The sequence below is a fragment of the Eschscholzia californica genome, unplaced genomic scaffold, assembly GCF_041429995.1.
Source record: "Eschscholzia californica isolate CP2 unplaced genomic scaffold, dmEscCali1.0.p SCAF_1, whole genome shotgun sequence".
Lineage (NCBI taxonomy): Eukaryota > Viridiplantae > Streptophyta > Magnoliopsida > Ranunculales > Papaveraceae > Eschscholzia > Eschscholzia californica.
In genome coordinates, this window is record NW_028238198.1 from 26,412,500 (window position 1) to 26,429,184 (window position 16,685).

At 35.9% G+C, this 16,685-nt stretch overlaps 1 protein-coding gene across 26 annotated transcripts; it reads right to left on the bottom strand.

Annotated features, from left to right (window-relative positions):
• Window positions 1-4,469: 4,469 nt before the first annotated feature.
• On the bottom strand, window positions 4,470-16,314 carry RAD5 (DNA/RNA helicase protein). Of its 26 annotated transcripts, none has more exons than XR_015230232.1 (24): window positions 15,673-16,294; window positions 13,523-13,643; window positions 12,667-13,404; window positions 12,432-12,565; window positions 11,783-11,918; window positions 11,083-11,136; window positions 10,867-11,013; window positions 10,626-10,777; window positions 10,464-10,548; window positions 10,094-10,366; window positions 9,753-9,899; window positions 9,499-9,651; window positions 9,263-9,330; window positions 8,651-8,773; window positions 8,468-8,567; window positions 8,270-8,382; window positions 6,831-7,109; window positions 6,502-6,702; window positions 6,310-6,403; window positions 6,152-6,223; window positions 5,693-5,791; window positions 4,967-5,122; window positions 4,651-4,868; window positions 4,470-4,535 (listed from the first exon to the last, which is right to left on the bottom strand). XR_015230232.1 is itself a non-coding variant. In XM_086652046.1 (24 exons), the coding sequence occupies exons 4-23, from the start codon at window positions 13,210-13,212 to the stop codon at window positions 5,000-5,002; spliced, it is 3,099 nt and encodes a 1,032-aa protein (XP_086508172.1). In that variant the 5' UTR covers window positions 13,213-13,247; window positions 13,523-13,643; window positions 15,673-16,007; window positions 16,135-16,266; the 3' UTR covers window positions 4,470-4,868; window positions 4,967-4,999. The 26 variants fall into 26 exon arrangements, 21 of the variants coding, with proteins under 21 accessions (XP_086508172.1, XP_086508170.1, XP_086508165.1 ...); XR_015230230.1 differs by having other exon boundaries at window positions 4,651-5,122; window positions 15,673-16,007; window positions 16,135-16,266; XR_015230231.1 differs by having other exon boundaries at window positions 4,651-5,122; window positions 12,667-13,247; window positions 15,634-16,007; window positions 16,135-16,266.
• Window positions 16,315-16,685: the final 371 nt, after the last annotated feature.

The following is a 16,685-nucleotide window of genomic DNA, read 5'->3' on the forward strand; positions in this document are numbered from 1 at the left end:
TCTTCTTGTTCTTCTCTGTCTAACATGGATCACATCTTCATTTTCTAAAGTTACAAAAATTAAATTCGATGAGGGATTTAATCCATTTGTTGGTGATTTTATATGTTTAAGGGATGGAAGTAAGTGAGAAAAGAAGATTCAATATCGCCGAATTCTATGATGAACAATTCAAGAAGATTGAAGATGAAATTACAAGTCAAGAGACAAGAAATATCATGATTTCACTTTTATTAGTTTAATATTATTGTTGTAATTTTCTTTTTGTCGACCTTTAGGGTCTTTTGTTCTCGATCTATAGGATCTTTTTGTCGATCATTAGAGTATTTAATTCTCGATCTACAGGATCTTTGTCCCTTCATGAAGCACTTTACATTTGAATGTATGTAACTCTCATGAAGTTTTCAGAGGAGAGGAATAAGTCTACAATGTACTTCGTGATCTTCAATGATGAAATAAAGTAACCGCTTTGATTAAAAGATAAAATAAAAGAGTTATTCCCTTGTTACATCAATCTATTCTCCACTTGTAATAGCTATATTAATTAAATATTCAATTTTCAATTTTCTCCAACATCCTAAGTTTAACTTTTTCTTTTTGTGTGCGAGACATACCTAGTTTCTTTTTTTTATGAAATGGGACATACCTAGTTCAACAAAAAAAAATGGGACATACCTAGTTAACTAATTGATGTATAAAACAATGAAGGTATGCATAAATGCGAGAGTACTACTGGGTAGGTTCATAAATATGAGTTTAGTTTTAATTTTTGTGATACCATGATATTGTCATTAGTTACCACACAATATGCAAGACAAATGAACCAAGTGTGACAATACAATCATAAAAATGGATTGAATGGGAATCAGACGGGCACAAGTATCCATAGGATATTAGGATCTAATGTCATGTAGTCGGATAGCGTCTATGTTGTAACCTAATTGGCCCAACTCCATTAATCAGGCAACCTAAGTCAACATGCAAATCTTAGTGTCTTTTTTTTTGTTGAAACAAATCTTATGGTGTGTTTGGTTGCAGGATTCCTATCAAAAGTTGAATTTGGTAGGAATCATGAATCCTTGGTCTGTTGGGCTACCAAGAATCCTTGGTCTGTTGGGCTACCAAGAATCCTAGGACTCTTGAATCCTAAGAATTCCTAATTCCAAAATTTGTATTGGACCAAAATCCCACCCTACCCCCTAGGATTTGCTAGAATTTTGGATTAATGAACCTAAATTTCAAACTTAAAATCAACAAAAAAATATTTCCTTCTACAAAATCATTATTTTTTTTCAAAATCATTGATTTTTTCAAAAATCATATTTTTTCTAAAGACATTTAAAAGTACTCAACTAATAGGGTCCGTGGGTATATAGCCCAAAATAATGTTCAAAAAGGGTTTAGGGTCCAATCTTCCCAAAACATGGATTTTTAGTCCTTTTACTCTTTGGTCAAAAAACCCTTACCATCTCTATTTTTTTTCCAGTTATGTCCGAACTCTATTTACACGGGATTTCTAAATGTGGGGCCGAGGAATCTTGGTAACGGTTAAATGAAGCGTGATTTTTGGATTATTTCTGTTTACAACAAAATCTCTTAATCGACTTTCTCTCTCATCAGTTGTACTGTTTGGCAAAAATCACAACTTTCCTAAATTGAAACGCTCCAAAATCCTAACGAGAAAATTGAATCGTCATCTTCCAGAAGGTAAGAAACCGGCTTTATTCTTCAACTTTCTTAATCTTTCAAGATTCTCATTCAGTTGAAGAGGTATCATCGCCATTAAAACGAAAAGGTTTCTCGATTCGTTTGGGTTTCGAACCATCATCACTTTCAGGTGAAAATCTATATAAAACCGAGTTTGCATGGTTATTTTTCATCATAAAGCAGTTTGTTTCAACGTTATGGTGAGATTTTGGGTTGATTTTTATGATTTTTCTGTTGTGACATAGTTTCTGATGTTCAAAGCTTCGTCATAAATCAATTTTTAGAGATCTGTTTGATAAATTATGTTAATTTCTGTCTGGTATAACTTAAACAACTGTAAAGTATGTATAATTTATTCACAAGTATCCGTGATTTACCACAGGATTCGGTAATTTTTGATAAATAACCAATGATAATAACAAAAATTTAAAAGTTTTTAATTGATCAAACCTTGTAATTTCTGATAGTGGTCATTTATATGAAGGAACTTATATTGTATACTGATATACAATAAGTATGTTTTACAATGGGATTTAATGATGTACAACAAATTATGATATACTAATGATAAAGTATAATTTTAAACGTTATATACCTAAACTGTAAATACGGTATTATGTATAATTTACAATAAATTATGCAAACTTTGTGAAAAATAATGAGACATTTATCACAAATAATGAAATCATGTTTCATTTCCATGTCTTTCAATATGAACATAGGATCGCATTCCAATGGGGCCCATCCATGCACTATCCATTTGCAATCTTTAATAGGGCACACAGCAGTAACACGCTTGGAATCATTCTTTATGAATTTGAAATCATGACCGGTGTTGATGCTATATTGCCTAGGAGCATATCGAAAAGCTTTTCCACCCCCAGGAAATAACTGTCCTAGTTCTGTAAATATCTTATCCCAACCATCTGATTTCAGTTTGATTTCCTTTATTTTGATTTGATGATTCTGCCTGGAACTCCATCTGTGATAACAAAGTGAGATAGATTAATTCAAATAAATTATATATACAAGTATATTATTTGCAGTAAATTATATGAACATTTGAATAAATTACATGTATTTACAGAAAAGTACACAGGATTTACATATGTAAATCAAAGATGTTCTAATAATAAACGAGAACTGTCTTGATATTAAATCATACATAATGTCCATAAATTACGTATGATTTACACAAAATAATATAATGTTAATGTTATTCGTGAAAAATTTGCAGAACCAGAACATATATCATGTTCTCAATTTGATAAACATCGTAGGGAAAAGTTTATATAATTTACGTTACATTATGGTAATTTATTCTAAAGTATATATATAATGTTAATTCTGTTATGAGTAACCGTGCGAAAGAATCACGTTTCATCAATCTGTACGGAAAAAAAATCAGATCTGAAGAAATTTGAATATCATACTTTGCATAAACTCCAAATCTATTGATAACTGGTATGGCGATTGATTGCAAACAATAAGTAAACTCGATTTGTAAGATTTAGAAATGAAGTATTAATCTCATCAAGATCGTGATCATTAATACAAACTTTAGAGAGAGAAAGACAATAATAACTTTCTTGATCTGAAACAGAATCATCAAATAAGAAAATTGTTTACATGATTAACAATTAAGATGATGATTTTGAATAGCTCTAATGATAATGAAAAAGTTAATGGAAGATTTTCAATCGAAACATAATCAGAAAACATAAAAATTTGATTTGAATTTTACCTGAACTTAGAAACTCAGTTTTCTGTTTTAATGGAGGATAGTTTCAGAAGATGAAGATGTAGAGAGAGAGAAAGATAGACGAGAAGGTTTCGGTTACAAAGTTTTCTGTTTTAATGGAGGATAGTTTCAGAAGATGTAGAGAGAAAAAGATAGGACGAGAAGGTTTCGGTTACAAATTTAAGGAAGATAACGATTTCTTTCTTCCTTTAGAGCCGGTAATTGGAGAGAGAAACAGGGAGATAAAAAAGGGAAACGAATATTGGTTGTTTTGAGCTTAAATTAGAGCTTATATATATGGAAGGTTAGTTTAGATATTATAAATTATTTGGTATTCTAGGGATTTGTGTTTTCTCTCTAGATGACACAAAATGGACTAGATATCCATTTGTATTATTTTTTTGGTTTTGAAACCCGTTATAGGATTAGAGAGGACTAAATGTCTTATTAGGGTCCGTTTTTTGGGCTATAAACCCAAAAATTCCAAATAATAATCAATCGTAGAATTCTTAGTTGCCAAAAATATTACTTGGATTCATGAATCCGTGGAATCATGAATCCGAAGGCCTCATGAATCCGCCGATTCATGATTCCGCAATCCAAACACATCATTAGTCTTCTAGGCAATTATTTTTCACTTCTTATCTGCACCTCTTTCCCTCCCTTTGGGAAAAGGGTTCCTTTGAATTTTTGTTGGATACTTTGAATTCATGTGGGTTACACATGTAAGCATCAAAGTATATTCCTTTAACTCTAAATCATAAGAATCCAAGGCAACATTTGACGCAGAAAATAGAATACAATTACCACACAAATAGCAATATCGTTATGTGACTGAGAACAACATATTAGTGCAGATTGATTTTGACAATAGATTACTTAGTTGCCAGAATCGAGGAGCCGCCTTAGGGAGGGGCCTCCAGCAATTCTACACAGTTCGAGGAGCGCCTTAGAACAAACCAGAATCGCAAAGATAAAGTTCGTCGTACCAAACAACGGATTAGCTCAGCGGAATAGTGCCTCAATAAACAGCCATAGTTCATCAGCCTACAAATAGTTAACTGTATACTAGTACAAGGGAGTTATGGACCTGCTTTCAGTCAAACCATCAAGTCAGAGTGTAAGCAGCATATATTAATACAAAATCAGATCAAAACTAAATTATTGAACTTTTAAATGATCAACACGGTTTATGACATTTATACCATCATTGATGAACTTCAAGGTAACTGAAAGAGCTGAGTGTAAGACTCCGACCCGAACTCAGCATCACAAAACTTGCTTTGGGACTGGGTGTTTTTGTGTAGGTTCCGAAGAAAGGGAACCTCTCACTTTCTCCCTAGTACAGCTTTCATTATGTGCTAAAGAATGATACAATGTGACCACAGCCTGTCGAAATACCTGCTCGAGTTCTCTGCTTTTCCTGAGAAGTTTAAGAAAAATAAGCTCTCAGACTTGCACGAGTTATCGTCTTTTTTTAGCTGCAACTGAGTTGTGAGTGAGTTGCTCCTTTTGCTTAACCTGGAAACGAGGTGATCTGTTTCGAGAGCTGTTTCAAGTGAAAAGCATTTTGAGTTCCTCTATACGTGCAGATCGTACTTCTTGATCAGTTAAAGCACCAGATATCATCCGTTGTTTACGGGCCTGGACTGCCTCCATTCTTTCCTCCACAGTTCCCTAAATCAAATGTCATTCAAAGGTATTAATAAAAACAACCATAAAACGATGAAGTATAAGTTAAGCCAAGTTTAGTAAACCGGCCTCCCTAGGCATCAATCTCAAACTCCTATCCGTCGTGTTTGACAAGAAAGATCAGGATAGGATTTAGTAAACCGCATTCTTTTTCCCTCTTTGGTACACAAATGAAAACCCTGAACCATATTTCCTCCAAGTAGCCATAACTTTCCAGATATTCGGAAAAATGTCCTACCGAATATTTTAATCCTACATATGATCTAAAAAAAACAAAAAGATCTCTTTCCAATTCTTGGACCGAAACGATTTTCACTAGGAAAACAGAGTTCAAATATCTAGAGTTAACTGCTTGGCCATCCTATCAAGGTTTCTCCTAGATTTAGTGATAAAGTTATCAACCAAGGTCGGTAGACCAACAAGAAGGTATTCATGATTCAGCTGTATATCCAAGAAGGGTTAGAAAAATCAAAATATATGACAAAGCACGGACCGTTAATTACCATTAAATACTAGATAAGGGACAAAAAGATACTATTCATTAAGAAAATATACCTTCACAATGAACCGTTTGATCATAACGCTTTTAGTTTGACCAATTCGATGAATTCGCATGACTGCTTGTTCCTCAACTGCTGGATTCCACCAAGGATCCTACAACAAAATCGAACAACAGTATGACTAGTCAACCTCTATATAAAAAAGAATATGTCCAGCGCAATCATCAGGGAAAAAAGCGTAAGCGTTCGTGTTATATCGAACAACAGTATGACCTCCCAAGTCCCAATCATTTTTGTTTTCCTTTTTTCTGTTTTTTGTGGCTAGCAGATGAAAGGAGATTCAAAGCGGGAACAAGGTAGAAGAAGCACATGCATAGATTAGAACTCAACAAGCTGGTATTTTGAAGTTCGAACCTACTTGGTAACACACGTCGCCGGGTCAAGAACTTAAACTGGCCAAGTAATACCAACAAAAGAGATGATTAGGGTAAATTACTTGAAAGTTGAAACGTACCAAAACAAAGGCATTGGAAGCTGCTGTTACATTTATTCCAACTCCACCAGCCTTCAGGGACATCAACAACACCTGTGGTGAACATATAGCCAACATTGAGATAATGAACTGCTACTGCCGAGATAACAAAAGCAAATTATTTCTTAACCATGACATACTGATAAATCATTTTCTTCCGAAAATTGTTTAATTACTTTCTCCCTCTGTTGCTGATTTAGAGTCCCGTCCAAACGGACAAAAGGGATATTACTCCTGTGGACAGAGAGAACATAAACTTTAGGCTATTAAACATGACAAAAACATTAACAAAGAAATCCCCTTCAAATCTTAATGCAGTCGAGAAACATCACCGGGAAAGAGGAATCTGCAGAAGGTCCAAAAAGGAAGTCCACTGACTAAAAACAATACTTTTGGAGCCCGATGCACGAAGATTTTCTAGCTCATGCAGAAGAGCCACAATTTTTGTTGATTCCACCCAATTCTTCTCAATATCAATCTGGAAGCGACTATTAGTTGGAGCAGTGATCAAATCCTGCTTAATAATGGTTTTCCTGTAGATAAAAAAAATGATACATTAAGATTTTTTACCTTATAAAACATTGGTGAGCATGATCTGTTGTAGAACCAGATTTGATTAAAATATAAACATAAATGCAAAAAAAAAAGAATTGGAAGATACCTACAAACGGGGCATAAACCAGATGTATGGTTCCGCCAACTTGCTAAAAGACATTCCCTGCACAAGCGGTGAGCACAAGGTGTCAACACTGCATCTTCGAAAGCTTCAAGACAGATTGGGCACTCTCCGTTGTCCCCCTTGCGCAGTTCATCCACAACCTCCTCGATATAAGCCTTTGAGGGTGCATCAGTTGATTCCCCTTGTGCAGCATCCTGACCACCTCTAAGAAAACGCTTCGCAAGCTTATTTAGGTCGGAATATTCTTGAGTATCGCCACGACTACAAAATAAAAACTTTCACCACCAATCACTATTGTGTACATATATATCAAACAAACCAAGATCTCTGAATTTCTGAAACCTAAGACAAGATAGTTATATCCATCTCTCTTCTGGAATCACTGTAGTCAAACATTATGAAGAGAGGACCTAAAAGCACTGCAATAGATTCCAGCGGACTCATCGTAATAGGTACGGTTTTCCCTTTTTTATAGCTTTAAATCTGTGCAGCGGAACAGGAGCATGACTCTGAGATCAGCTCAAGCTTCGTAGTTGCCTGAGCTGGCCACACAGGTGCAAAGATACGGCAAGTCACAGTCAAGAGCGAGCCGCAGCGGAAACAGGAGCATGACTCTGAGATCAGCTCAAGCTTCGTAGTTGCCGGAGCTGGCCACACAGGTGCAAAGATACGGCAAGTCGAGAGAGAGAGAGACCTATCCATATCAATCTTAGATAAGGTTTCCATTTCATCTTGACAAGACTAGGTCAGCTAGTGCTGGTGAGCTTCATCTGACTCAATGAATCTCAAGCATGAGTCAGATAGTGGAGTAAGGTTTTTTAATCCTCTCTCATTGTTTGCCTTTATCTATGTTAATTGCTATCAACATACCAAAAGGGCAATTGTACGCACACGAATAAGTTTCAACACTGTTACCTATCAAGACTACCTGAAGGTAAACTCAAGTAACACTTTCTAGTCTCTAATGATTACAGTAATCAAATTTCATTAGGAAATAAGCTTGCGATGCAAATAGTAATCTACCAAAACTCTAGAACAATATATTGAAAATTAATATGACTTCAAATTGGTCATGTATTCCCGTAACAGAAGTTAAAAGTACAGAGTCAGATTTCATGAAGTAAAATTTTAGAATGATAGAGATAAACGGCTTACTAGTTTCTAAAGCATAGGTCTGTTAGAATAGTTATAAAGAGTTTTATAAAAAAGGGGGTGAACGTAAAGGTTCAATCTTTCAGATTTTAATGAAATGGAATATTTACATGGGTGACCTTTCTACGAACTAATCTAGGCTCCAAGAGGATGGAGCAGCAAACCTTACTACTGTAAAGTTCTAAACAAGCAATGTGTTCTTCTCTGTTATGATAGCCTGCTTAAACATAAAATGTGCAATGATAAAGCTGATGAAGTAAGAGTGAAACCTCATTACAAGAAATGGATGGTCGCAGCACTGACGAAGACGTAGAAGCAATTCTAATATGGAAGCATAATTATGAAGAACCCGCCCTTGCTCAACAAACTGGTCAAATTTAACCTGAAAAGGGGGCCCATCCAGTGAAAAAGTTCTGTCGACACTTATAAAGTTACATCTGATCACGTAAAAGAAGAAATATGTATACCTTGGATCTTTTAAACAGTGCATCATAGAAGTCTCTTTCAGCTTCTGTGAGTTCACAATAGACCACCTGAACATCAGCTGGAGGGAGAACAAGAATAGGCCTGCAAGCAAATAAAAATGTCAGAAACAAGAAAAACAAAAAGGAGCTGTAGTGACAAGCCTTCTCTTTAATTAGTTCATTTACCTGCCCTCTTTGTCTGTGCTGGACTTAGTTCTTCTTAACATAATTGGCTTTAGGATGGACTGGACCAGCTTTAGGCCCCTTTCATCACCTTCCTCATACGGCTTCTGAACTAATTTATTCCATCTAATACAAAAGGAAATGTATGAATGAGAGAAATTCAGCACCACTGAACCGAAAAAAGATACATGCTAAAATCCCCCTTTTCAACGACACAAACTCTACCAAGTTCCAAATTTCATGGACTATTTGAAGTTTTAATTAACAGAAGAAGTCATCAGTACCAGCAAGGAGCAAATGCCAGTAAAAACAAGTGCCTTCTCAAGGTTGCAGAGTTTTCCATAAATAATTTAAACACACCTTATCTAGCTACAGAAAACAAAGCCTCGTGGTATTTTATTTCAAGTACAAATACATGAAATAACAGATTTGTTGGAGTTTGCAGAACTAAAATGCTAATAGTTAGTAACGCTTCGGCGCTTGTTCACTATATTGTCCCTGAGGTGGAAGAGTAAAAGTTCTGCACAATTGATGACTTATTTCACAAGCAAATAGGCACCTCAAAACATCAGTAATCAGTTAGGGTGAAATTGTCAAATAAAGTGCATTACTTACATTGGCCAGTTGCCCCACGGCTCAACTCTCAAGAAACGGAGAAGACTGTAAATGTCCTCCAAATTGTTCTGTCACAAATAAAGAAGTGAAACGAAATCTTAAGAAAATAAAAGTATATAAAAATAGAGGTAGAAAATAAAAATAAAAAAACAGAAACTTTTCAAAACATAAACTAAATTTCATCCAAAGAAAAAAAGTGACAAAATGTAGAATCGTAGCCCGGTAAGATAAATCACCTGGATAGGAGTACCAGTAAGGCACCACCGACAATTTGCAGTTAAAGCAGCTGCAGCCACTGAAACTTGACTTTTTGTAGATTTTATTGTATGTGCCTCATCTAGCACAATTCTTAACCATCGGACTGAATAAAGTCCTCCATTTTCTTCACCCTGAAACAAAGAACGTAGATCTCTCGTAAATGGAAGTGCGGAAGTGTCTCGTGGAATACCGATATTCTGTTGCATGAACCAGACTAAGCATAGGGAGATACCTCAGCTGAAAACTCTGAAGCTAATACACCATACGTAGTAAGAACAACATCACTCTGTGCTAGTAGCTTTGCATCTTTTGGTCTGCTTTGCCCATAATGAACAAAGAGAGACAAAGAGCCAGGTTGGGTATGAGTCTCAATTTCTGCCTGCAATTTAGATAATGGAAAAAAAATTGTAACTTTAGCAGAAGACAATATACAGGGACAAAGCTTACATTTCTTTTTTTATGAGTAGGAAGTCTAACATTGTTAAGTGAAATCTCGAACAACCAAGAGATGGACAATAAGAAGTAAGATTGTGCAAAATAAAGTGCATAATAAGAAGCGAAATATGGAGTCACCTTCCATTGTCCTAGCAGGGTCATTGGGCAAACAATCAAACTTCCCCCACCAATGAGTGATGTATTAGGTTTCATCAGCTTATCGAACCCAGAGGGTCTCTTTGCTTTCTCAGAAGGAATTGGAGATTGACATGACAAATTGCTCACTTCACTATTTTCACTAAAATTTTGGTTCATCAGGCAACCTCGAGACGAGCCACCCCTTTCAGAATGTGCAAGAAGCAGTGATATGGTCATAATGGTCTTCCCTAGACCCATAGCATCTGCTAAGATCTTAAAGTGAACGATAAAGTTAGAACAAGCCACCAAAGTATAAGCAAAAACAGTTTAAATCCTTGATTAGCGAAGAGATATAAGGCATGTCACATACACCTCCTCTTGACATTTGAAGAGTGCTGGGAAATTCAGTTGTAGCTTCTCCAGAAAACGAGTTCAAGTAGACAACAAGCTCCCTCCTGCAAGACAAAGGATGTTCAGAAACCTAGTTTCTGAGAAAATGAAAGAGGCAAAGCATGTTTAGCTTTTCAAATACTTGTCTGCCAGTTGATATGCATCCCAACATGGGTGGAGGGTTGTTGCTGCACTCTCACCACGTCCCCCCTTCTCCAGCTGAACCATCCAATGAAGAGCTTGTTTCTGGTAGGGCCGCAAATCACATTGAAGGGTAGTTGGCGGATCCATCTCCTGCCACAAGTAAGAAGATTTATATTGTCTTCATGCACTAAATGAGGGTGCACAACAAGAAGGTAGGAAGTTCTTGGACATAATAATACCTCTAGCTCGGAGCTGTCTCCTGCCCCTACAATATTTTCCAAGTCTGAATCCGACACAGGTACATGTTCATTTTCTTCATCACTTCCACCGGAAAGCTTTTTAGACTTCTCATTGTGTGATAATGTGGTATCAGATCCAACATTATCCTGTTCAAATACTAGTATTAAACCCAATCCAACATAGCAGAAAATAAAAAATATTTTTGTGAACAGTACCTTTGACTCACGAGGTCGCTTCCTCGTGTAAAGATCCTCTGGAGTGAGTTCTGCCTAATTTTCAGAAGGGACAAATTTTCAGAAACAAACCAACAAAGACTGCCCAAATGTAAAATTAATGCACAGAACTTAACTAGTAGCAGGCTAGCAGCCTTATAAGCTTTTTAAGATGGATTCTTTACTTGCATCAATTTTGCTACATGGCAGCTAGTGGATCACTAAAGTTAATTTTTTTGAAACTTTGATTGAATATATAGAGAGAAAAAAACTATTTACAAAAGTCGAGGAAAAGGAGTGAACATCTCACGACATCCATGCCTCCCAATTAATTACAACATCAATGTAAGAAACGAGCTTGAAAGTGTCAACACTTTTTATCCAAGAATATAAAGTGTCATCACTAAAGTTAATTGAATCTCAGGTGGTATACCAAATACAAGTTGTGGACCCAATTTTCTCCATCCTACTTGAATTTAATAATTAATAATGCATGTTAAATCCTAAGTACGGCTAGATGCCTAAAGTCAAAGCAAATGTGATTTAGAATGATTTCGAATAAACTAGACAGGAATATAGTCATCAAACCACTTCTTGTCCTGGACGAGATGAGAATCAATTCTAATCAGACTTCTAAACCATGGAAACTGAAGAGAAATGAAAGAATTTTCCGCATGCATACAAAAGAAACAATAAAGATTACCTTCTTGAATGGAGTCAGCCCAAGTAACCTGAACAAGTTTGGTAAAGGATGAACAACTGATTCCTCTGTAGGACTGCGGGTTGTCTTCAATGAAGTTTGACGGCACTTACGGAACAAGGAACTGTTAATGTATACACTGAATGGTCCAAAAACATAGATTTGTTAACACTCGTCAAACCCATATAAAGAATTACATGAAGACACTCATGTACTCCTCATTGCATAATCCCATTTCAAATGTGGAGCATCCAACGAAATGTGTAGCTCAAATGTTCTCTGTATTTTTCTTTTGTTTATCGCCCTCTTACTCTGCTCTCAATTGTGAATTGAAATAGATGTTATTCACATTCGGTAATTATACCGCAGAAACAAAATGCGAAAGAACATGCATTTTGGTAAGAGAGCATTGTAAGCGACTTAAGAAGCATTCTTTTCTAAAATGGGAAAACAGGATGATGAGAACAACAGAAAAAATGTAGCTGATGGGTATGCTTTATTTTGTCATTCAGCACCTTATTGGTATTATATGGTGGCCATTGGGGATATGTAGTGACATAGTGTCACTAGTGACTATTGCCATCAAATGAAAATAAAGAAACCACCAAAGACAACACTATAATTTTCACAGTTCATATCGTCACTAACATACCTAACTGACAGCAGAATCGTATCCATAATGGAGAGTACATCAGGAGCATATTTACAGTACCCCTCAATCCGGACCTTCTTATCTTTCACAAGTGGAAGAAGGCAACGAGCCCATTCATTTGGAATTCGACCAATCTAAAACACATTACAGATTTAAAAACATGATAATCAATTAAACCTAACCAAGAAAACAATGATGAAGAGAAAAAAATGAGTTCTTTAAGTTCAGAACAAACCTCTCCAGAATCTTTTGACGAAAACCTCACAATCTCTGAACAAGTAGAAACCGATGATCTTCCCTTACCAAAAGGCTTACTTGTAGCAGGCGAATTAGATTTCTTGAAAGGAAATGAAAAAAATACATCTTCGCCTGGTTTGAGTTTTCTCCCTTTACAAGTGGATAATCCTGCAAGTTCCGAACTACCAATCAACCACCATTCGTTACCAGTACTAGTGGAGGGCTTCTTGGGTGCTTCAGATTCAGTGAGAACACTACTCTGAGGGATCAAGTTAGAACCTCCTCTTGAATCAGATTCGACCAAATTAGGGTTTGCCACAATCATTACATCTTCGGAATTCAAATCCTGAGACGAGGCTTCGGGATCCTTTCTAACCTCGGCTCTGGTCCTAAAATCTGGCATGTCAAAGATTATGTTAATTGCGGCAGTTACGTCGTTCTTGGCCATGTGAAGAGCTCGGATTATATCCATGTCTGAGAAATCTTGACCAACAACTGACCTAACGATCATCATCATTTCTTCATTCACTTTCTTACTTCCCATTGAACCGGTACCAGTAAAAACCCCTAATCGAAACCCTAACTTTCAATAATGAAATTCAATACATTAGAAAGAACAAGAAAAACGATTGAAGGAACTGAAAAGCTAAACCAGAAGATGAAACGCTGAACCCAAGAAGATCGTAATAGGAGAAAAGGTTCGTAAATGAGATGAAGAACTCTCTACTGGCGCGAACTGTTTATGAAAGACGCGCCGCGCGCGTAATTATTATTAGTATCTTTCTGGAGAAGATACTAGAAAAAAAAAAAAAAAAAGTATCTTTCTGGAGAAGAAGCACCAAGCGAAACATCACCTTTTTCCCGCCAACTATACGTATTAGTCTGTGTCGGTTTTGGTTCGGCAGTCTGGAACCGGTACTTGTTACTGTCTGGTCATTCTTATCCCAAATATGGACTCTCTCTGACCAGGTAAATCTGCTGAACCGGTTCTTGTTAGTTGTTACTCTCAAGTTGAAAAAACTATTTACAGAACTACTTTGGCTATTTACAAAGCCTAAAAATTGGAATTTTTTCACTTTCTCTGTAAAAAGGTTTTGCTATTTACATAGTACATAGTCTGACGCACCTGACATTAAACCTTGTACTTTCCACGAATTTACAGAATTACCATTACAAAATTTACCAACTTGCCATTTTCGTTCTTTTTTCCAGATTTATTTCTTATTTCTTTTTTATTTTCTCCCACACATATTTCTCTCTCCAATCTCAACAAATTTCGTTCTTTTTTTCCAGATTTATTTCTGATCTCTTTCCAATCTCAACAAATTTCTTCATTTTTGGTAGTATTTCATTGATTTGTGTAAAGAAATTTTCTTGTGTACCGGGAACTATTTAGTGTACTGGTCATTTTTTAGATATGTACTACACATTTTTGTACTGGGAATTTTCTTGTGTACCGGAAATTGTTCTGTGTACATGCCATTTGGTTATGTACTAGAAATTTTTGTAGCGGGAATTTTCTTGTGTACCGGGAATTGTTCTGTGTACTCGCCATTTGGTTATGTACTAGACATTTTTGTACTGGGGAATTTTCTTGTGCACCGTGAATTGTTCTATGTACTGGCCATTTGGTTTAGTTCTGGACACTTTTGAACTGGGAATTTTCTCCTGTACCGGAAATGGTTCTGTGCACTGGACATTTGGTTATGTACTTTGATGTTTTTAGAGATGAAGAAGATAAAATGTGAAACAAATAAGAGTGATGAAGAAGAAAAATAAGAACATAAAACTTTTAGAGAGAGAAAGACAGAAAACTTTAATGTTTTTAGAGATTGATTGAAAGAGATGAAGAAGATAAAATGTGAAACAAAATAAGAATGATGAACACCCAAAAATGAGAACATAAAACTTTTAGAGAGAGTAAGAACAGAAAATTGATGTTTTTAGAGATTGAAAGAGATGAAGAAAATAAAATGTGAAACAAAAAAGAATGATGAACATCCAAAAATAAGAAAATAAAACTTTTAGAGAGAGAAAGAAAAGAAAATTTATGTTTTTAGAGATTGAAAGAGATGAAGAAGATAAAATGTGAAAAACAAAATAAGAATGATGAAGAAGATTTTTGGATGTATAAATAAGAAGAAAGAAGGAGTTGAAACAAAATATAATGGGAGGGATCCAAAAAAATTAGCTGAAATTTCGTCAAAAAATGGCGCCATTTTTGAATTTTCAGAAAATCTGAATGTTTCTCTAACATGACGTCATGTACGGGGAATTAATTGCTTCGCTGTCGTCCGTCAGATTGTCAGAAAATACAGAACTTTCCCGTGGAGGGGTAAAAGAGGGATAAATAAAATAAAAGCCAAAAAACTGTGAGCTGTCCTGACAATTTGGACTGGGTTCTAATTTTTTTTTTGGCTGGGGGTAATGCTTATTTACCCTCCATTTTTTGGGCCTCTCACTCAAAAATCCTAAAATAAACTAGTTTATGGTGATTATTCTAAAAAAGAACTCAAATTTCTAGGTCAACATTGTAAGTGAACGACCCAAATTTTCGGTGAAATAATGCTTAGAACGATGAACATTTTCAGTGACGTTTTTACTAACAAATTTCGGTAACGTTTTTACCAAATAATTTCGGTGACGAAATTTTGTGTGAAGAAATTTTTTTTGAAGAAACTTGATTTTTGATGTTTAATTTTTTTTTCTTAATGTTTCGGCCATTTTGATGTTTAATTTTTCAACATTTTCGGTCAATTTGATGTTTAACTTTTCAATATTTTCGATCGGTTTGATGTTTATTTTTTCAATATTTTCGGTCGGTTTGATGTTTATTTTTTCAGCATTTTAGATGGAGAGGAATGACCTATCTCTAAAATAGGGGTTTTATTCTAAATAACTAATAAGTCGTTAGGAAGTTAAAAGATTTGTAAATAGTAAAAAGTAGATCTACAAATAGCCAGACCTGTAAATAGCACTTAGTAGCTCTGTAAATAGCACCTACCATCTCTGCCGGAGTGAAAACCCGGAACGTTTTAATTGGGCTACTGTTTTGGGGAAAGCATTAAAGTTTCCGGGGAAGACGGTGGAAAACAAAAAACATTAAACCGAACACTCCTTTAATGTCGCCGGAAAAAGTCACCGGCCGGATGTTGCCGGCGACTTCACCATCTTCTCTTCTCTTTCTTCTCTCTCTCTCTCTTCTCCCTCTTTTCTCTTTCTTTATCTTCTCTCTCTCTCTTCTCCCTCTCTTCTCTTTCTCTCTCTTCTCCCTCTCTTCTCTCTTTCTTCTCTTTCTCTCTCTTTCTTCTCTTTCTCTCTGGCGAAGGGGAGGAGCCCCTTCGCCGGAGCTCGTCTGATTTGAACAACCAGACGAGATCTGGTTTGAAGATCAAACCAGACTCGTCTGGAAACCAAACCTCCGTCGAAGGGGCTCCTCCCCTTCGCCGGAGATGAAGAGGAGAACAAAAAAAAAAAAAAATTGTCGTCGGAGATGATGGAGTCGTCGGAGATGGTGGAGTCGCCGGAGAAAAGAAGAAGAAGCCGAAAAGGATTTGGTTGTTTGGGGGAAATAAAAAAATCAATTTTTTTTGTTTCCATCCAAAACTTCACACCCCGGAAACTATATAGCTTTCCCCAAAGCGTTGGCCTTTAATTGAGGAATGAAGGTATGTATCTATTTTCCCTGATTTATTAACTGGATAAAAACAAGAATTCGATATTCTGGTTCTGGTTGAATCACGAATAAAACATGTGTAGGGACATGAGATTTGAGCTGAAGATCACAAATCATCTAGAAATCCAATGCGTTTGGTTTTGTGATATACGTCAGTAGTGTACATAATTTTCGAATTAGGATCAGGGGTTCTAGTGTTTTACAACTTTGCGAAGAAGGGGCCATTCAATTTGTCTCTACAACTCTACTACTCTCAATGGAGAAAAAAAAGTGAGGTTTGAGATATTAGAGTAACAACATAAATTGTACTCTGTATGAAGTGGGTGAGACCTAAAGGAGTT